This window comes from Halichoerus grypus, chromosome 14 (genome assembly GCF_964656455.1).
Source record: "Halichoerus grypus chromosome 14, mHalGry1.hap1.1, whole genome shotgun sequence".
Lineage (NCBI taxonomy): Eukaryota > Metazoa > Chordata > Mammalia > Carnivora > Phocidae > Halichoerus > Halichoerus grypus.
Window position 1 is genome coordinate 16435731 of NC_135725.1, and position 21848 is coordinate 16457578.

Sequence of the window (21848 nt, forward strand, 5' to 3'; positions counted from 1 at the left end):
GTATTTTTTAAAGAGGAATCTATGTGAAATAATTTTTGGCTCACATCTCTCTTATTTTTGCAGTCTCATTGGTGGATTTAAAATGTGCAAGTTCTTTTATATATTTGGTATGGTATGTCTTATTTCTTTGTGTTTTCTATAGTGTGTCCAACAAAAAAATAGTTTTAGGGAAGTCATTCTATTTGGGACGGACATTTTTAAAAGCTGTAGGAAAAGTACAATTAAAATATATAGTCTTATGTTGGGGCGCCTGGGTGGCTCAGTTGTTAAACATCTGGCTTCGGCTCAAGTCATGATCCCAGGGTCCTGGGATCGAGCACCGCATCGGGCTCCCTGCCCGGCGGGAAGCCTGCTTCTCTCTCTCCCACTCCCCCTGCTTGTGTTCCTGCTCTCCCTATCTCCCCCTTCAAATAAACAAATAAAATCTTAAAAAAATATATATATATATATAGTCTAACGTTGCTTTTCATGCTCATGCTTTATCCCCTTTTATTCAGTTTTATAAGCATATGTACTTCATAAGCTTGACCATAACCTAAAGCTTTAGGCTTAGGTGTGATGTCAAAAGTTAAATGTCTTTAGTAGTTAACTAAATTATTCTTGATAATTCAAGATGAGAGGTGAGGCCAAACTATAACGGATAGAAGAATCTGGAAATAGGTGTTTCAGGGCAGCTTTATAAAATGAGCATCTATTCCCTCAAACATCACATTGGATGAACAGAACAGCAATTGCTAATTTTATTTAATGTATTATTGATTAATATTCCTAAGCTGAAATTTGTCTCATTAAAAAGGCTATTAACGTCGTTGTCTGAGGTTCCACTGGGGAGATCCCAGCTCATCCGTGAGAACCAAAGATACTAACTGGTTTTCCTGAATTGATTCTTCCAGAACAAGGGAAAAATGAACTCAAGAGTACAGACCTTCAGAGTAAACAAATATTAAATTCTAGAAAGTAAATATACTTTTTTTAAATTGAAGTAGACACACAAGTTTACATTAGTTTCTGGTGTACAGAACAGCGATTTGACACCTCTAGGTTACGCTGTGTTCACTGCCCATCGTAGCTACCATCTGTCTCCCTACAACACGATCACAATACCACTGACTCTATTCCCTATGGTCCACTGTCATCCCTGTGACTTATTCAGTCCATCACTGGAAGCCTGTGTCTCCCACTCCCCTTCACCCATTTTGCCCAACCCCCTACACCCTCCCCGCTGGCAACCACCAGTTTGTTCTCTGTAAGTCAGTGTACCTTTATTTTTATTTATTTATTTTTTAAAATTTTTTTTTATTGTTATGTTGTCAGTGTACCTTTAACCAAGAGTTCTTCCTCATTTTCAGGCGCCCGGTCCACATGTCTGTCAGTAGCATTTGGGTGCAAGTATGCGAAACGAAGGGTCGCAACCTTCCAGATGCGGCCAGTTTCAGACAGGTAGAATTGCTCCAGTTCTTGAGTTCATAGGTCAACAGTTTCATGGCCATTCTTTCATTGTGCTTGAATGCCTTCTCCAGCACATCCAGGGCAAGCTGGCCGAACTGTCTGTGATGACACAGTGGTGAGTGGCAAAAACAAATGCAGGTCAGAGTCCCAGAAACATTTAAAAAGATCAGCTGTGAGACTCGGGAAAGAGCAACACAAAAAAACGAACAGCAACATAATAACCTCAGACTGCAGAAGCTATTTCAAAGTGGTTGCTGCTCAGGAAATGGACGTTCTCCCTTTGCGGGAGGGTTTACACTGCAGCATACAGAATTTGGTTTGCACCAGGAGTGGTTGAGCTATCTACCCATGGGGAGAAGCCTGTCCACATCGCAAAACAGACTACATATAGCTTGGTTTGGGGCTCCCTGACAAAACCAAATAAAGAATTTTTTGACAGAAAAGACTGTTCAATATTGAGTAAGGAATTAAGGGAAATCATGGGGCCACATTTTTAAAAACATATTCTAGAAAATACATAGATGACTTAAGTAAGAAACTAGATGTGGAGACATTTTCTGGTAGGTTGTTTTCTCTAAAAAGTAGACACTGCTATTCTCCAGAACTTTTAAAATCACAATTAGACATTAGTTTTTATGAATTCTAGCTCCCCTTCTTTCCTCACTATTATAATGCTTGAGTATTCAAAAAATCAAAACCATTCCCAACTTTTCTATCTTTTGCCATCGTGCCCTGGTTCTTTGGTACATAATACATTTATTTGTTTCCCTGCCTGAGAGGTACTAAAAGTAAACAAGTTTTCATTTCACTTAGTGTCAAAGAGTTTGAGAGCTGGAAGGGATTTTCAAAATCATTAACTGAACCTTCTAGTGAGGAAACAAGAGTCCCCAAATCTGGCCGGCTGAGTTGCCCAATTATTAAACAGCTGGATGAGGACCAGAGGCCAGGTCTCCTGACTGGAGGGCCACCTTTCTTCCCTTGATTCCACAAAGCACCTTGAAATACCTAAAGACCCTGATTTATGGGAGAGCCCAGGAAATGCTGGGCAAGTCCACGCATCTTACAAGTTCTAAGGCGAGGGAGATAAAAGTGTCTAACCATTCTAAGAACTGTCGATGTTTAGTATGAAGTGAAGAGAGAACTCCTACTTTGAGTAATTTTTCAGCTCTTCTGAGGCATCATCCATCATGTTGCTCTCCTTGGCTTCGTGGGCCATGGCTCGGTAGAGTTTATAGGCAACCACTGCCTTCACCGTTGCCTCCTCTCCATGCTGCCAGAAGAACATGGCCATCTTCTGCCTTTTCATTAGCACAGCCCAAACCAGCAGGTCATTGTAAGGGTACATAAAGCCAGTGGACTCAGGGTCATCTGATATATTTTGTTCTTCTTTTGACTTCTTCCTTGATTTACGAAGGACTACAGACTTTTCCTGTTGGAAAATAAAATAGGAACGGATACCCAAAGAGTCAGATGCATGATATTTGACCTAATGAAACATATCCAGTATCCTAAGAATATTTTTTAAGTCTCTGAAAAGAGATGGAAATAACAATACAATTTTATAAACCAGAAACCAAAATTTTAGCCTTTTAGGTGATCTATTTCTTGTTGTGTCCGATAGATCCAGGGCCCACACACTGAGATACCTTGTGTTCATTCAGCACAACTTGAAACACTACACCTTTGGGATAGACTCAATAACTACATGACAGTTTTCAATTTCTCAAGGAAATGGGCTGAAATAACTATTGGATAAATGAGAACTATAAAAAAAAAAACAACAACTCTAAACTCACTTTATAAATAAATTATCTTTCCCTTAGAAAAATGTCACTAGCATTGCCAACATGCATCCAACCTGATTGGTTTTAAGTTTCCTTTCCTTTATTCTGATTATATTCCTCTAGTAATAGTAATATGTAATAATGCAATACTATTCTCCACCAGGTAAACTAACCCTTTACAGCTCATCTCAAATGTCACTCCCTAACCCCCATGTTCTTCTATATCACTATGTATGTATTTCTATTTCAATATTCATCATCATCATACGGCAATACGGCTATTACTTTTGGGGAGGGGGGGTCATTTCTCTGTCATTATTATACCTTCTTCATCCACCTGCATCCCAAATTCAACTAAGCACCCAACATAATGCCTGGTAAATAATAGGATTTGATAATTTTTTTAATAAAAAGAGATAAGAGAGAAAATTATACATTTCCTCTATTTCTATAAATAAAAGGAAATTTGTATCCATTGATGGTGATCAAGGGTAATTTTATAAAATATCCTTTCATCCTAGGAGCTATGGAAAGCAAACCTCTTTCATAGAACATAGAAATTATCTATATAGAAACTCTTCAGCAAACACATTCATCCCCAGAGAAAAGTGGGACTGAGGTAATATGGGGAGAGGTGGATTAACAATATTGTTCACATTGCTCACTTGTTGTTTTGCTGTTGACTTGCACCCATCTGTTTATGGTACTTATAACTGGCCTACTTGTAGCTCCCTTCTCCAACTTTAAATGAAGAAATGGTCTAGCCTGCAAGAACAATTTTATTTTCACATCTAAAAAGAAATAAGTGGGGGGCGCCTGGGTGGCTCAGTTGGTTAAGCGACTGCCTTCGGCTCAGGTCATGATCCTGGAGTCCCTGGATCGAGTCCCGCATCGGGCTCCCTGCTCGGCAGGGAGTCTGCTTCTCCCTCTGACCCTCCCCCCTCTCATGTGCTTGCTCTCTCTCATTCTCTCTCTCTCAAATAAATAAATAAAAAATCTTAAAAAAAAATAAAATAAAATAAAAAATAAAAAGAAATAAGTGGTACCTTGAATTTGTAAGGCTGGGCAGTTCTAATGAACTGGGAATGCAGCGTGCTTTCTGCAGATTCATTTCTATTTCCTGAGGGGTGTCTTCGGTGAAGAGGGGGCTGGGAAAGGCTTTGAGCAAAACTGGTCACTCGCTGGCAGGTGTTATTTTATTTTTAAAATAAAACAAAAAGGGAAAAGATTATCATGGTAACAATTAACATTTCATTTCTAGACAGTAATGAAAACAAAGTATAATATTGTATCCTACCAAGTATCCAAAGATTCTGTCTCTAGCCCATGATCAGTATTTAATTACCCAAGAAAAGCCTCTAACGATCTCCTCCTTATTAAAAACACTGTTATTTCCTAACATCCTAGAGAACATGCTCTTTTGTTCCCTATTATATATCTGCATTCCTTCTCTATATGGAAATTCCACTAAAAATCAATGGATTTTCTATACCTGGAACAAGTTCAGAATAGGCAATAAAGATTCACAGCTCTGATAAGAAAAAGTTCCCATTCACAAACAACTCCAAGGTTAAGTTAGAAAGTTATGGAACTTCTCCAGATGTTATGCATCACCACTGGAATTCCAGTGATTAGGCCCAATAACAACATAATTTACTGCATGAAGCTTTCATCAATGATAAACTAAAAGAAGCTTTCTTGAAGGGGCTGATATAAAAATGGATGATACAAACCATGGGCTTTGAGCTACTTTATTTTTTGAAATAAGAAGACATCAGACTACTGCTTTATTTCAACTTCCAATACCAAGAACAAAACGAGTTAGTCCAAAGTAAACAACCAGCAACAATAATTTGCCACCTCCTGCTAATACTTAGTATGTTGTCCCAAACCAGTGGCTTATTTTTGCTATCCTCAGATAAAGGACCAGGCTGACAATGAAGTATTCTGTCTCTTTAATCCACACAGCATCGTGCACATTTTTCCTTCTGTGTCCACACAGTCAACATAGTAAGTCTGTCCCAAGAAATGAGGACCGTCAGAGGACCCAGAAATCTCATACAAACCAGGGAACTGAAACACCAAAAGGGTTTTCCATATTCATCCAAAAGAGTCATGGCCATTATAGAACAACTCTTTACACAGCCATCGAAAATATCAGTTCTCCAAGAGAGGCCACCTTTTCCAATAAGAGGCAGGTGTTCCGTGTTATTTTTAAAACTTACAACAAGCTTCACATATCCATTTTCAATGTATCCTTTCTTGGTAAAGAGATTGAGAAATGTGCCACACAGGCAGAAAATTCCACCACTGTGCATATCAGAATGGAGTTGGTAGCCACGCAGTCCGTACTCTGGGTTGTCATCCAAAAGGGGGGTAAGAGCTATGAGCTCATAGGGGACATGGCTGATACTAACGTGCTCTTTTCCACAAAGTGATGGAAATGAAGATTTGCTGTAACAAAAGCCAGTTCTTCCTCCCTCTTCCATAGCCCTACCAGGAGGCCTGGGTGTAAGCAGAAGATCCAAACGAGTCTGTCCCAGCCAGTTGTGGTGGATTCAGTTAAGTTACTCAGGTTGTACTTTGCAATTAAAGAATGCCACCAAGGTCCATTTTTGGAGTGTTGTGATACAGAATTAATAGCATCATCAGTAGTGATCATGACTATTATTATTAACAGTTACTCTGTACCCTCTATGTTCCAGGAATATGGGTTTTCCGGGCATTATTTAATCCCTTTGACAAATTTATGAAAGAGATATTATTATTCCCATTTTATAGATAAGGAAAGTGACACACAGGTTAAGCTTCTCACTCAAGATTTAGTAACTACTAACAAGCGAAACTAATAGTCCATCCCAAATCTCTCAGACTCCAAACCATGTATTGGTAGCTGCTATGATCTAACTTACTACAAGACTTCACTAATAGACTCTACTTCACTAGAAAACAGTCAGAGAAATGGGTAGTAATTTCTCACCATTTCAAAAGAAAAAAAGCACTCGAGGTACTTGCCTAGCAAACTGCCCACCGGGCGACACCAAGGGCAGAGTCGGTCCTCATACCTGTCACAGGCAACCTCACAGCAAGATATATTTGGTTTAAGTGAAGGAGCTGATACCTCAAGTGCATCTCCATGCCTTTGAAATCTCAATGAAGATCATTTTCTGTAAGATTTGAGTTTCTTTTTGTTTTGTTCTTTTATTTCTTAAAGACAAGTTGGGCTTTTACTTCACCTGATTCTTTAAAGGTCAAAAGTGGCTTGATATTCTGGACTCTTCCTGTGATCCCATCCCAAACCACCTTTCCAGTCTCATCCTTCACAACCTTCTAGCACGTCGCTGTCAACAAAGGCCTCCTTGTCACTGTCACTGATGTCCGTAGCACTGTGCCTTTCACTGTCCCTGCTCTTCTCTCAACCCCAATGCCCCAAACTCCCTTCTCTAACACTTCCATTATCCTCTAAGAAGAAAGGCTCTCTTTGGAAACAACCAATGTTTTCTCTGCTAATCAACCAGGCAGGAACTCTGACTTTACATTCCTAGACTTTCGAAATCTTGATGGAAAATAAAATACGTACAATGTGTATTTTTACATAGTACACTCTGCATGCATTTTCCAACATAACCCCTACACACCTGTCCCAAGTTTGTCATCTCCAGGTTATGGACTACTATGAGTTTAGAGATGGAAGCCCATTAGGCTTTTGCCTTCTACAATTTCAAAAGGAAAGAAAAGAACTGGTCATCTCTCCCTCAAATCCTTCTCAAGACATTACTTCTATGTCAATATAGCACACATTGTAACCTGTTCTGTATGATGCCTAGTTATTCATAAGTCTGTTTCCTCTGAGAGTTTCTAAACCCCTGGTCTTTATGTTCATCCTAAGCCAGCACTATAATTTACATGCAGCAGAGACTCAATAAATGTCAATAAATACAAATGTCCATTTTAGAAGCTATTCCCATCTGAACTTCCTAAGCCATTTTTCTAAGTCTAACTCCTAGTTATCCCATAGTTTATGAGGGTACTTATCAATTGTGGTACCTTATGTTTTCTGTAGAGGTTGTTGTAGAGGGCTCTGAAACTTTTTCTAGTGTAGCTGCTGCGATACGCTCCACCAATGAGGTATTCGATTACCAATCCAATGTCGATCAGTGTTATTCTGTAGCCTGAGAGAAGGGCATGCTGAAACAAAACCATGCAACGTATTTTAACTTTCAGTTCCCATTTTGCATCTCCTTTGCCATCTGTTAGAACATAACCCAATCAACTGCAGAGGTAGACTCATACTTTTCAAGCATCTTTACAAACTGATCCATTAGGGGCGCCTGGGTGGCTCAGTTGTTGGGCATCTGCCTTTGGCTCAGGTCATGATCCCAGGGTCCTGGGATCGAGCCCCACATCGGGCTCCCTGCTCAGCGGGAAGCCTGCTTCTCCCTCTCCCACTCACCCTGCTTGTGTTCCCTCTCTCACTGTGTCTCTCTCTGTCAAGTAAATAAATAAAATCTTTTTAAAAAAACAAAACACAAAAACAAACTGATCCATTAATGTGACCAACCACTGAGAGAGTCTGCTTGTTTATAAGGAAAAACAAACCTAGCCTTAATGTGTTTTTAATTTCACAGCAATCAAGTGTGTGCTTATATTTGCTCATTCAACTCTCTTTTTTCTCTCTTTCTCTCATGCATAAATATACTTTGTAATAAAACACACTTAAATATAGTATAAAAGATTGTTTTTAACTGGAAATTATATAACTATTACAACAGAAGTAAAATCACTGGAGTATATCGCCAAAATGTGCCATTTTGACATATTATTTTAAATAAAAGTTACTTAAGAGACAGCCTGTACAAGAAGGACACTCAGACCCTCCACTGCTTCCCAAAAGCAGGAAATAACTCCCCCATGTGAAAGGTACCCTCCTTGTCCCAGGAGATAAAGAGACATCCTTATCACCAGAGATGGGAAATTTAGAGCAGAGAAGCGTGTATAAGTGACCCTTGTTACTTTTTACTAATTTACTACCCCAGACTAAATTCTGTTTAGAATTCCTTACTAATTGAACTTTGTGTTTTTTTCTCCTATTAATCTGTCTCATGTAAAATTTAATTCTTAGGCTAGCTGGAAGAACCTTGGACTGAGGAAAATTTCTTCCTTCCTTCAATATACTGAATGTATGTGACCCAAAATTAACATTGGCTTAGATCTTCCATCTCTCTAATGAAATGGCTATAGCACTTTGCACTGTGTTGACTACATCATACACAAAATGAGAACATGGAAGGAAGTAGAACAAATAGAAATAAGGAACGTGGAATGGCAGAACAAAATAAGATATCAAAATATGAGGTTGTGCCAAAACAAATGTTATGGTTGGCAAGAGGGCTGAGCAGATTTCCAAGTACATGGGTCTTAGTCTAAATGAAGATAACTTTGGCCACTTAAAACCCACCTTACTACCTCTTCATAACTGTTACTTCTCAACTACCATTCACTGTACATTTTTTCATTAAAGTATAATTGACATACAATATCCTATTAGTTTTAGGTACGTATCAGTGATTTAATATTTTTATACATTATGAAATGATCCCCATGATAAGTCTAGTTACCATCTGTTGCCATACAAAGTTATTACAATACTATTGACTATATTCCCTATGCTATACATTACATCCCCATGACTTATTTATTGTCTAACTGGAAGTTTATACCTCTTAATCCCCTTCACCTATTGAGCTTATTACACTGATTCATGAATCAATGTAAATACATTCATAATTTACTTTTTTCAAGGAACACCAAAACTAATGCTCTTTGTTGCTACTAGTTAAAAGCATAGGGGCGCCTGAGTGGCTCAGTCGTTAAGCGTCTGCCTTCCGTTCAGGTCATGATCCCAGGGTCCTGGGGTCGAGCCCCACATTGGGCTCCCTGCTCTGAGGGAAGCCTGCTTCTCCCTCTTCCACTCCCCCTGCTTGTGTTCCCTCTCTTGCTGTCTCTCTCTGCCAAATAAATAAATAAAATCTTTATAAAAATAAAAATAAATAAATAAATGAAAGCATATTTAACCTATTCTATTCCTTTTTCTTCAGTTTACTGTAAAGGAATCAAAGTTCAAGGAAATAATAAGGAAAATCATCTTGATCTGGCATCAATCATGCAAACTAAATTTACATCAGCATGGACACTTTTGCTTACTTCTAATTTGCCAACTAAATGTCTTCCTCTGCGGTCCTTTTATTCTGGCTCTCCCACCAAGTCAACGTAGCCAGAAAGCCCACACTCTCTCCATCAAGATACCAGACTTCCGAGAAATGAGGAAGTACTTTTAAAGTGTGCCATGGATGGAGTTTAATCATGGGAACAAAAAAAGTCTCTCCTAGTTTTCTGCAGATGTGAATAAAAGTTCTTGGTGACTAAAAGAGAAGGAATTAAAGCATAAGAGACTGTTAAAGGTTTGGTAACTAATAGAAGATGATTTTATTTTAAGTCTGATTTAACTCAAAGTTCAGCGAAAACACCATGAGCAAAATATGAGCAAGGTTATAGAGTAGTGGGATTCATCCTGGCTCCCTACAACAATGCTTAGACTCACAAAAGAAGGTAGGGCCCCCAAGCCATCATTCATAGTCAAAACAATAACAAAACAATGAAAATCATATATCAGTCCTCCAATAAACATGACAAGACAAGGAAATTTCTTTATTTTCAGCAAGTATTATCATTGTTGGAAATACTGTTGTATCATGTTGAGGTAAAGTTCTGAAAGTTTTATATGTCTCCGATTCATATTTTATAAGAGAAAATAATCATTAGTCAATGCCACTTACTTGGTGGATCAAATCTTTAAAAATATAAAATAAATTACAAGGAAACAAAGAGTATGGTTTGGTGATGAAATTGCTCAGAGCCCCAGGCAAAGAGGGTAGGTAACTCACTAGAAAATCCAAATCTACATTTTACGAAGCAAAATCAGGCAATGCCTCAATCACAAAGCTAAGACAATACACAAAGAAATTTGTACACATTCATAATTACGTTACCTGTTTTACATCTCGGACAAGATGATGCAAGAGCATATTAGTGGGTCCTTGTTTCTGTAATGAAGAAAAGAAAAATTTATTCCTTTTAATTACCATATACTAGGGGGAAAATATTTTATTTCAGAATGCACAAATAACCCAGAATACTGAAAATTTTCTTCAACATCTTTAGTAATGAAGCTTACCCCAACTAATCGTAAGTTATTTCCTAAGAGAAGATATAATTAGATTGAAATATTTTTCAAAGATGTAAAAAAAAAAAAAAAGATATATATTTGTAGGTAGTAAAAATATAATTAACCTTATTTTTTTCGAGACCAAAAATAAATTTTAAGTAATTTGTAACTATCCTTTATCATATATTAACTACACCATTACAAACCCCATCACATAATTACATTCCATCAACAATTACTTATTGAACACTCCTATGTTCAATCCAGCTCTTGAGGGAGTCAGTTAAGAATGTAACTACTTTCTTCATAGTTTTTACAGTCTAATTGAAGAGAGAGGGGATTTACATGAAAAACTAATTATGAAGATGTATGCTCGAAAAGAGTTGCCAAAAATTTGTACCGTAGGAATAGATCACTGTAAACCGGAGTATTCAAAAAGACAGGGCTTAAAGAGGGCTTTCAAGAAAAGGTAAGATTCAAAGGACAAGGAACAACATTTCAAGAAGGGTGCTTGGCTTGAACAAATGGTGTTTTTACAATGAGTAAGCTGGTCTAGTTTCAATAAAGGGTTTGCGTACAAAAGCAGAATTTTAACAGTGGCTGTAGGTTGAGATGCTTCCAACAATTCAATAAAAGCAATTTGTTCTTGCTTTAATTATGGTCTTACTGTTGTGTTTTCTTAACTTAGTTTATGTTTCTATTCTGTGTAATTAATTAAAATAAGAAACGGAGAAATGACCATAGGATAAAATGGATTTGGTAAGAATGTTTGTCCTCTGGTTGAGAAATCTGTCTCTCTCTAAGCTATCTTTGTACTTCAATATTCAAGGAGACTTGAACATTCAATATCTAGCTTAAGCTAAATCTTAAGCTAATTAATAAATGAATCTTAAGGGAGGCGATTGATGGAATATTCCAATACTCACTGTGTTATAGAGCTCCTCCAGTCGGGGGATGGTAAGAAAGCGATGGAGGTTCACTCCATATTCTATTAAGAGCTTTACAAAATCCACTCGATCCATTACTAAAGCATCTAACATTGCTTGTTCCAGTGCACCAGCCTTCAGAAGGTAGAAATAAATGAGAGAGAGAGACAATTAAGAAAGAAGTTTTTTAAAAAGTAGAAATAACTGAAGAATTATAAAGATCTGAACTCAAAACAATGCAGATATAACAATCATAAAATACAGTCTTACTAAGAAATGTTCAGGACCTGATTGAAGAAATGACAAAAAGTGAACTTGAAGGCATAAAAGACACTTAAAGTAAATCCGTTCTTGTACCAGAAGACTGACAATTATAAAGATCTCACTGCTTCCCAAATTAATGTATAGGTTTAATGCAATTCTAATAAAAATTCAAGGTTTCTTTTTTGTTGTTGTTGCTATTTTAACTTGCCATGTTTTCATTTAAACTATACCCAGTTTCTGAATATATACAGGAAACTAAACACACTCATTTACTTTTACTCTGACCTAAAATTTTAGTAAAATTATAGTAAAAAGACTTTTTTTTTTTTTTAAAAGAAATGAATCCACAAGAACAAGGGGGTCCAGGAGTGTCACATTTTGGAAGTTGGAAAGCAGATGGGCAAGTGGTAATTGACTTAGCAGTCCCCAGAAACCCAGAAGGTAAAAGTCCCCAGAAACTGAAACTAGAAAAAAGCCAAGAACCAAACAAATCTCTGCCACAGAATTCTGGCGGCTCCAGGATGAAATAAATGTACATATACTGAATCCCTAATGTCGAGATCTTCCCCGTCATCTTCCCCCATTTGACTTCCATTAACACTGGCAGCAAGGTTTTTCCTTATCCAGGCGGGGGATTGGAGGATTCTTTTCTGTAAAGGGACTAAGAGTAAAGGCAGGAATATGCTGTCATCTCAGGTCCCCCCAACAAGTGGAAGCCAGATCGCTCCTCTGTCCAAACAGAGCAGTGACCTGGCTTCACCTACAGGCTCAATTTATTTTTGTCTCTTGAAAAAATTTATCTGTAAGCTTCACCTACAGGCTCAATTTATTTTTGTCTCTTTAAAAAATAAGGTTAATTAAATTTTTACTACCTACACATATATATCTTTTTTTTTTTACATCTTTGAAAAATATTTCAATCTAATTATATCTTCTCTTAGGAAACAACTTACAATTAATTGGGGTAAGCTTCATTACTAAGTAAGTTAAGATTTGTCTTAACTGAAAAATCTACAGTTAAGCTTCACCTACAGGCTCAGAATTTCTAAAGAGCTTTCTCTCCTCCACACTTAAATAAAAAGTCCAGAACAAGCACACCACAAAACATCATCAGTAAGAATCAGACAATGCAGGAAGAAGAAAAATTCAAAAGAACTATCATTACTATCCTCAGTTGCTTAAAAAAAAAAAAAAAAAAAGAAAAGAAAAAAGACAACAAATGTGCTCGTAGAAACTAATAGTATGCTACCAGAAACAAAAAGCTCCATGTAAGGCATGAAAATTAAAGTTGAAGAAATCAACAAAGGAAAAATATGGAAGATAAAAGGAAAAAGGTAAGATTAGAGGAGCAGTCCTTAGGACCAACATTTAAATGCTATGAATTCCAGAAAGAGAACAGAGAAAACAGGAAGGAAATTCCCCAGCATGGAAACCCATGATTGCTAAGTTGAAAGCATGTGCCCAGCATAATGGATATAAAGACTCACAATAGCACACAGCATTGTGAAATCTCAAAACACTAGAAAGATATTTGTTTGAACTTCCAGAGAGGAAAAAAAAAAATGGTCCCAAACAAAGGATCAGAAAACAGAAACATTTTTACTTCTCAATAGCAGTGTTGAATGCTAGCAGCTAAGCATTCAAAATTCTTCAGGAAGATTAGTCCTGATCTTTAATTAAAATATATCCAAACATATATGTTCTCAAAATGTTTATCTTCCATGTTCCCTTTCTCAGAAAGTTACTGAAAGATGCACCTCCTTAAAATAAAGGAGTAAACCAGGGAAGAAGATGACACGGGATACAGAAAACAGGTGCTCTAACACAGGAGAGAGGCAAAGGGAATATCCAGTATGATGAAGGTAGATCCCAGCATGACAGCCCAGAACCCGGAGCAGCAGGTAACCAGTCCAGATTGTAGCAGGGAGGACAGGACCACAGACAGAAATGTTGAGAAGTCTCTAAATGAATGAATCAGAAAATAACAATATGACCTGTTATTTAAAACTATGGAGATTTATAAATGTCAATACAATCAAAAAATGTTAAAAACACTTGACTCTTGTGATCAGCAGGGCAGAGAACTACTGTTGTTTTAGTAGCCTTTTAGTACCATTAGATGTTTTAACTAACATGCATGTATTAGTTTGACTCAAAAATAATATACCTTTGGTATGGTCACAACTGCAATTTTTAAAAATGAAATGTTAATAGTGATTATCATTAGCACTATAGATAACTTTTTTCTTCCTGCTTTTCTCTGTTTTCACTTATTTCTATTGTTAGTACATATTATACTTTAATGCAAAAATAAGAAAAGCTTCAAGTTTCAAAAAACAATATAAAAATCCAGCCATATTAAAAAAAATAATAAAATATCCTTCCATTCTGTCTTTCTCCCAACTTCATTTGCCAGTTTCAATTAGGCTGCAGAGCCTGAGGGAAAAAAAATGATTTTAGGGAGGCAAAGTTGAAGAGAGAAATGTCTCAGGTATCCCTGGGCACCCAACTACAGAGAAGCTACCTCCACACCCCTCCCAAACCAATCTCTCTCTCCTCCGATTTTTTTCTTTGGATCCCCCCCTAACAAAGCCAACACACGAAATATTTTTCCCCAAATAACTTCATTTTCACTATACCTTCCAATGCTGTCCATAAATTAGGATGTGTTTCTTGGCAATGTCCATTCTGTCCCAAGCCATTGCCAGATTTAATTGTTCTGATGCTGTTAAGTTTGTGCCTAGGTTAAAAGAAGGGAACAATCATATATCTTATTTAAAATATCAACATAAAAAAAAAAGTTCCATGGAACATGAACAGAGGAAATGTGGAAGAGATGTAACCCTCTTCAGACACTCACCCTTGAGCAGAGCTGTTAGGATTGCTAAATCAAGGTCTTGCGACTCCTCAGAATCAGCATCAAATATGGTAATCTATGACAGTTGAAAAATAGGAAACCATACATTTTGGGAACTAGTAAAGAAATGTTTTCAAAAAGTCCCCACAAAATGCACTCTAGAGCTAATGAGTTGAGCAAAACATTAATGTAAAAAAACCACAGAGAGTTAATCTTATTGATTAATTACTCTCCCTTTTTACTTATAGGAAACTTTTTAAATAGGGTAATGGAGAACTGTGAACACTCAGGGAAAAAAAAACCCTCAAGAAATCTATGTATCCTATAGGAAACACATGATAAAACATTACTACACTGAATTTACCATGCATACACTAGAATGAAAAGAAACTCAGTGTCAATTCCTAAGGAAAAAGAAAAAAAAAAAATCATTCCTTTTGAAGAGATACCATAGGACACCATTCTGCTCACCTCGCCTTAGAGACTAAGATTTTTGCTTTTTTAATGAGAGGTGAGCCCTCAAGGATTCATCATAAAATAAGTGAGGCAATTACAATGCACCCAATGAACAAGTAGAAAGGGCAGGACATGCCTCCTGCCATGAGACTAATTTTTGTAAGACAAATAAGGATTTTTATTTATGATTGTAAAAGTGCCTGGGGGCTCGATCGGTTGAGCGCCCAACTCTTGGTTTTGGCTCAGGTCATGATCTCAGGGTCTAAGATCGAGCCCTGCGTGGAGCTCCACCCTCAGTACGGAATCTGCTTACGATTCTCTCTCCCTCTGCCCCTCCCCACTCCTCAAACAAATAAATAAAAAGAAAAAAAAAAGGTTGCCTGCTATTAATGAATGTATCTCAGTCTTTCTAAGTGAAAATATGTTTTATATAGTACAGGGAACTATTCAACAAAAAGAGCCATGTCTGGCAAGCCCAGATAGACCACTAACTAGCCAGTCTGAGGGAAACATCTTTAGATGTGGATTTCTCATCCACAAGGTGAGAGGAACCCACTAAATAATCTCTAAGGTCCCATAAAGGTAGAAAAACTATGCTTCCGCAATTCAGGTATTGGTTCCCTCCAACTAACCGCCCCTCTATGTGCATGAATAAAATCAATTCTCAATCATGCAGGAGCTGAGGACCTACTTCCTAAGATGTGCAAAGCCTTCGGCACCTACTCTAGTCTTTTGGTCATTACACCCTTCATTACTCTCTTTGATGACAGGAAGACACAAATATAAGGGTGATCTCTTTAAGATGTCCGTTTCTTACTGATTTCTGCAGGAAGTATCAAATGTAGTAGACCAGGTACAGGATTTCAACTCTGTGCCCATGTGTCTATTTTACTGTTCTGTAACTGCATGACTCTGGGAAAATCACTTAAATTCTCTAGGTTCCAGCTTTGGCACCTCTGAAACTGGAATAAACAATCACTGCCATATTGAACTCACTCATGGGGCCGCTTCAAGGTAAAAAAAAAATACATTTGAAAACATGTTGTTAATTGTAGACATGGTTGTTATTTTTGTTGTTATTGGGTCAACTGAAACTGTTTATCACTATGTTTAGCCATGCTTTATCCAGCCTAAACTGGTTCAATTGTTTATTTTTGTGGGTTTTTCTGTTGTTGTTGTTGTTGTTTTGAGGCCAGGTGCTTAAGTATTACCAAAATCTTGAATGATTTGGTCTAGCCTCTGAAATCTGGAAAGATCACTATGAATCATGACATATTTGCATATTTACTAGAATTGTTGGCTTCATCTCATCCAAGTCATTGATAAAAATTTTGATCAAAGTACCCTAAAACGCTAAAATCTTTTCCAGAATCTACGTTATGCTCACAACCCAGAGTTTGTGGCCTCCATTTTCTGTCCCAGAGTATATTCTTATACTTCCCATTGTTCAGTGCGTCCCCAAAGATCTCCTGTGGGATGTACTCAGATGTTATGATGCAGTCACCTAAGCCAGCAGACTGGACTTAAGACATGGAACTATTCTTTTACCCTCTGAAAATACTTATGTGTGATCTTCACTAAATGTGGTCACTTTTCTGTAATACTGCTATACTAGGTTTTTTGTTTGTTTGTTTTCCTAACTGCAGTCTAAAATTTGAAGCATTGTGGGGAGGTGGGCAAGGGAGGGAATAAAAAGCCAAGTTTACTCAACTAAGGGTCAAGTTCTACAGAGTTCTATAACAATCAAATTAAAATTAAAAACTCCTTATTTTGGGGGTGCCTGGCTGGCTCAATTGGAAGAGTGTGTGACTCTTGATCGCGGGGTCATGAGTTCAAGCCCCACATTGGTGTAGAGATTACTTTAAAAAATAAAATCTTTTTTTAAAAAACTCATTTTTAAAAGTTGTGGAAATAAATATTACAATTGATGCAAATTATCAGTTTTAAAGTCATTTGAGTTATCAGCTCATCATACTCACAGAATCCCTGTGTACCATACACTCCATTAGAATTTGAAAAAGGTGCTTGGACTGTTTAAGACTAAAGTTGAAAGTGTTCTGAATCATGCAGATGATCTCCTCCTTCACCTGAGGACGTAGGGCCCTGAGAGAGAAAGAAATGGTCATGACTTGGCACAATGCAGAGGAGGGAACAAGCCAGCAACTTCAGGGCAAGAGCACCTGTGGGTCCCATCTGACTGAGAAGGTTTCCATGGACAGTTCTGCTCTGAGAGCAAGTGGGCAGGAAGCAAAGGGAAGCAAGGTACCAGGTGAGGCCGAATCTGAAAGTGAGCACAGGTGGATCTGCCATGATCCTGGAAAGAATGCACTCTGGGGCAAGGTTCCCGAGCTGGCAGATTTCCAATACGTGTTTCCTTAAGTAAATCGGTGGGGTCAATATTTTAGTTCATAGGCATTATATTTACTTACACAGGAGAAAGACCACACTTTTGAAATTGGAAAAATCACACTAGTTATAGGGCTAGCTAGAGAAAAGCGACCTTTTTATTTAAAAGGCTAAAGAATTAAAACCTTAGGGTGCCTGGGTGGCTCAGTCAGTTAAGCATCTGTCTTAGGCTAAGGTCATGAGCCCAAGGTCCCAGGATCAAGTCCCACATCAGGCTCCCTGCTCAGTGGGGAGTCTGCTTCTCCCTCACTCCTGCTTGTGCTCTCTCTCTCCCCCTTTCTCTCTCAAATAAATAAATAAATAAAATCTTTTTTTTTTTTTTTTAATAAACACAACATATATTAATGCCAGTATGCTGGTTTCCCCAATTCCTGCTATTTTTACTAATGGCAAATGAATCTGAAGGTGATCTGGGGCCAGCACTGGTCTCCTCACTCCCTGCAGGGTTTTTTCAGCTTTACAGACCAACTGCAGGAGCATCTCCTCCCTCACTACCCCGTGGAAGTGCTCCCCCGCCCACCCCCAGCAGCTCAGACAGGGTTCAAGAGCCCCTGAGAGAGGCAGGCCATTCTTCAGTGAAAGAAACAGCAACTTGCATCAGCGGAGGGCATTTGGACATTAATCAATACATATAAAAATCACTGAAAAATTAATTCCAGTCTCAATCTCTGTCCCCCAAGGCTATGTGGCCCACCCAAAAGCAGAGCTTAAGGAACTAAAATGGAAGAATAAATAGTTACCGTGGTTTCAAAACTGAGGAGTCAGCAACTCACCCTTCATCTGCTATGTGTTTGTGGGTGAAGGCCAGGAGGTCGGCGGCCCTGCCCGTGCCGTCACACACCACCACCGGATCTTTGTCCCTCACTGTCTCCCACACAGCGAGGATGACATTGGGACCTCCTTCTACCACCAGCCCCACCATGGGCACACCTTGTCTTGAACCTATTTCAGAGGACAAACAATACCAAAGTGTTACAAAGATGCTGGCCAATCATCCATTTTGCTTTCCTGGGCACAAGTCTTTCAATCACCCCAGATACCGGTTACCTGAGCTCACCCTTCTTCCTTCCTTGCCTCACTCAGGCTTCCCTAGTTCAAGACCACGTCAGAAGCTTGCACTCTCAATAAAGTCACAGAAATATGGTGAGAGCATCTTCAAGCTTTCCCCCGTTAAAAAGGTAGCTAAAGGTTTTCACTAGTTAAAAAAAATTTTTTTTAAAGTAGTCTTCAAGAAATTTCTACTTTTTTGGGGTGCCTGGGTGGCTCAGTTGGTTAAGCGACTGCCTTCGGCTCAGGTCATGATCCTGGAGTCCCAGGATCGAGTCCCGCATCGGGCTCCCTGCTCGGCAGGGAGTCTGCTTCTCCCTCTGACCCTCCCCCGTCTCATGCTCTATCTCATTCTCTCTCTCAAATAAATAAATAAAAATCTTTAATAAAAAAAAATTTCTACTTTTCATTGTGGAAAACTTCAAACATATCTTGGGGGAAAAAAAAAAACCAGAATGATATAATGGATCCCAACGTATCTATCACTCACCTCCAAAAATGATCTACATTTTGCCAATTTAATCAACTTCTAATGATGATTATTTCTAAGAACAAGATGGGATGGGTAACTCTCACAGACTTTTATATTTCAACATATTCCATTTTTCACTATTTAAATTTCTTATCACAAGTATACATTATTTTATTAAAGTAAGGAAGACAAAAAAAAAAAAAAAAAAAAAAAGGAAAGACCACAGAGTCATTCTTCTTGAAAAGATATTAAGTGGAAAAAAAGTTACAGAATGATACATATAGTAAGATCCTTTTTATATTTTTAAAACCACATACATGAGTATATATTTTATATATGTTTGCATTATTTATATTTATGTATATGTAAATATATTTATTATATATACACATCCATATATCCATTTGTTTATATATATATTATATATATATATAATATATATATACACACACAGAAAACTCTGGGAGGGTACACATCAAACTATTAATAATGGAGAAGGGAGGGAAGGATTTGGGGAAACGTTGAAAAGGGACCTTGTTTATTCGGTAGACTTATATTTTTTAAGATTTTTTTTTTAGTTTTTATTAGAGAGAGTACAAGCAGGGGGAGCAGCAGGTAGAGGGAGAGAGAGAAGCAGGCTCCCCATTCAGCAGGGAGCCCGATGTGGGGCTCGATCCCAGGACCCTGGAATCATGACCTGGCCCAAAGGCAGCCGCTTAACCAACTGAGCCACCCAGGCACCCCTATTCTGTAGACTTGATTAAACTTTTACACAACACATGTATTAATATATTTAAATCGATATATTATTTTTCGAAAGCAGAAAAATCAGCAGGCAATACCACACTCACACCTGGGCATCAGAGGACATTATCCTGGGCCCCAAGTCTAACAGTCCTCATCTGGCCGTGCCCCTCCCCTCACAGTGAAGAGTCTACAGGACCAACGTTTGAGGGAAGCCTGTCTTCTCCCCTACTTACTAGAATGCCACAGACCCCAACATTCTTGCTTCCAGGGGCTGCCTGAGCCTCTGCCCCAGATATGTGCTCCCTCAGGACATACTTGCCAATGACTCTGGAGTAGAGCTCTACAGGACAGGTGGGTAGAGCTTGGACATACAGGCTGGGGTGTGCAGGTGAGCACGTGTGTGTGAAGGCCCTGGCACAGAGGGATGGGGCCAAGGGCAGAAAGAGAAGCAGAGAGCAGGCTATGTGTAGGCCAGGGCGACAGTCCTGGCTCTAGCTCAATACTCCCAAATTTCCAAGATGCTGAACTCAAACCTGGCCTTCCAGCTATATGTACAAATGTAAAAGGATAAAATATTATGTAGTTTGTTAGCTTGATTTAAAGCTTTTAAATATTCAGACATATAATATGTGGGCTTTCCTGTGTGCCCTTGTCCTGGACTCCACAAATGTTTGGTGGGGTGGGAGGTGGGCGGGGGGCACCTGTTAGCAGGTATCCAAACATATAATTCAGTCTGTTTAACTGCTTTGACATTCTACTTCTTTTCCTCTTCCATGATCATGACTTATGCTGCAGATTTACAAATGGATGCAGATATAACCAAGATGTCGGAGATGGAATTCAGGCTAGCAATTGTGCAGAGAGTGGCTAGAATGGAGAAATCAATTAATGGCAACATAGAGTCTCTAAAGGCAGAAATGAAAGCTGAATTGGCAGAACTTAAAAATGCTATCAATGAGATCCAATCCAATCTAGATAATCTAACAGCTGGGGTAACTGAGACAGAAGAGAGAATAAGCGACCTGGAAGACAATATAATAGATAAAAGGGAAAAGAGGAGACCAGGGAAAAACAACTCAGAATCCACGAAAATAGAATCAGAGAAATAAGTGACACCATAAAGCGTTCCAATGTCAGAATAATTGGAATCCCGGAGGGAGTGGAGAGAGAGAGAGGACTGGAAGATGTATTTGAGCAAATCGTAGCTGAGAACTTCCCTAATCTGGGGAATGAAACAAACATTCGTGTCCTAGAGGTAGAGAGGACCCCTCCCGAGATCAAGGAAAACAGGCCAACACCCCGGCATGTAACAGTAAAACCTGCAAATCTTAGAACCAAGGAAACCATCTTAAGGGCAGTTAGGGGGAAGAGATTCCTTACGTACAAAGGGAGGAACATCAGAATAACGTCAGACCTATCCACAGAGACCTGGCAAGCCAGAAAGGCCTGGCAAGACATATTCAGGGTACTAAATGAGAAGAACATGCAGCCAAGAATACTTTATCCGGCAAGGCTTTCATTTAGAATGGATGGAGAGATGCAGAGCTTCCACAACCGGCAGAACCTGAAAGAATATGTGACCACTAAGTCGGCCCTGCAAGAAATATTAAGGGGGGTTCTATAAAAGGAGAAAGATCCCAAGAGTGATCTACAACAGAAATTTACAGGGACAATCTATAAAAACAACATCTTCACAGGCAACATGATGACAATTAACTCATATCCTTCAATAATCACTCTCAACGTGAATGGCCTAAATGTTCCCATAAAATGGCACAGGGTTGCAGATTGGATAAAAAGACAGGACCCATCCATATGCTGCCTACAAGAGACTCATTTTGAACCTAAAGATACATCCAGACTGAAAGTGAAGGGATGGAGATCCATCTTCCATGCCAGTGGACCTCAAAAGAAAGCTGGGGTAGCAATTCTTAGATCAGACAAATTAGATTTTAAACTAAAGTCTGTAATTAGAGACACAGAAGGACACTATATCATTCTTAAAGGGTCTATCCAACAAGAAGATCTAACAATTATAAATATCTATGCCCCCTACATGGGAGCAGCCATCTACATAAGCCAACTGTTAACCAAAATAGAGTCATATTGATAACAATATGTTAATTGTAGAAGACCTCAATACTCCACTCTCAGCAATGGACAGATCATCTAAGCAGAAAATCAACAAGGAAACAAGAGCTTTGAATGATACACT

General features: G+C 38.4%; 1 protein-coding gene and 1 pseudogene across 1 annotated transcript in view; both read right to left on the reverse strand.

Moving 5' to 3' along the window:
- TRPM6 (transient receptor potential cation channel subfamily M member 6) overlaps window positions 1-21848 on the reverse strand; it is a 140035-nt gene that overhangs the window by 69834 nt on the left and 48353 nt on the right. Inside the window, exons 8-17 of the mRNA XM_078062325.1 lie at window positions 18141-18309; window positions 16941-17064; window positions 14509-14581; window positions 14288-14388; window positions 11385-11519; window positions 10283-10336; window positions 7281-7421; window positions 4280-4414; window positions 2598-2878; window positions 1320-1548 (exon numbers count right to left, since the gene is read on the reverse strand). Of these exons, the coding sequence (XP_077918451.1) occupies window positions 1320-1548; window positions 2598-2878; window positions 4280-4414; window positions 7281-7421; window positions 10283-10336; window positions 11385-11519; window positions 14288-14388; window positions 14509-14581; window positions 16941-17064; window positions 18141-18309 (1442 nt within the window). The remainder of the gene's footprint in view (window positions 1-1319; window positions 1549-2597; window positions 2879-4279; window positions 4415-7280; window positions 7422-10282; window positions 10337-11384; window positions 11520-14287; window positions 14389-14508; window positions 14582-16940; window positions 17065-18140; window positions 18310-21848) is intronic.
- Window positions 5107-5895, reverse strand: LOC118521744 (F-box only protein 15 pseudogene; annotated as a pseudogene).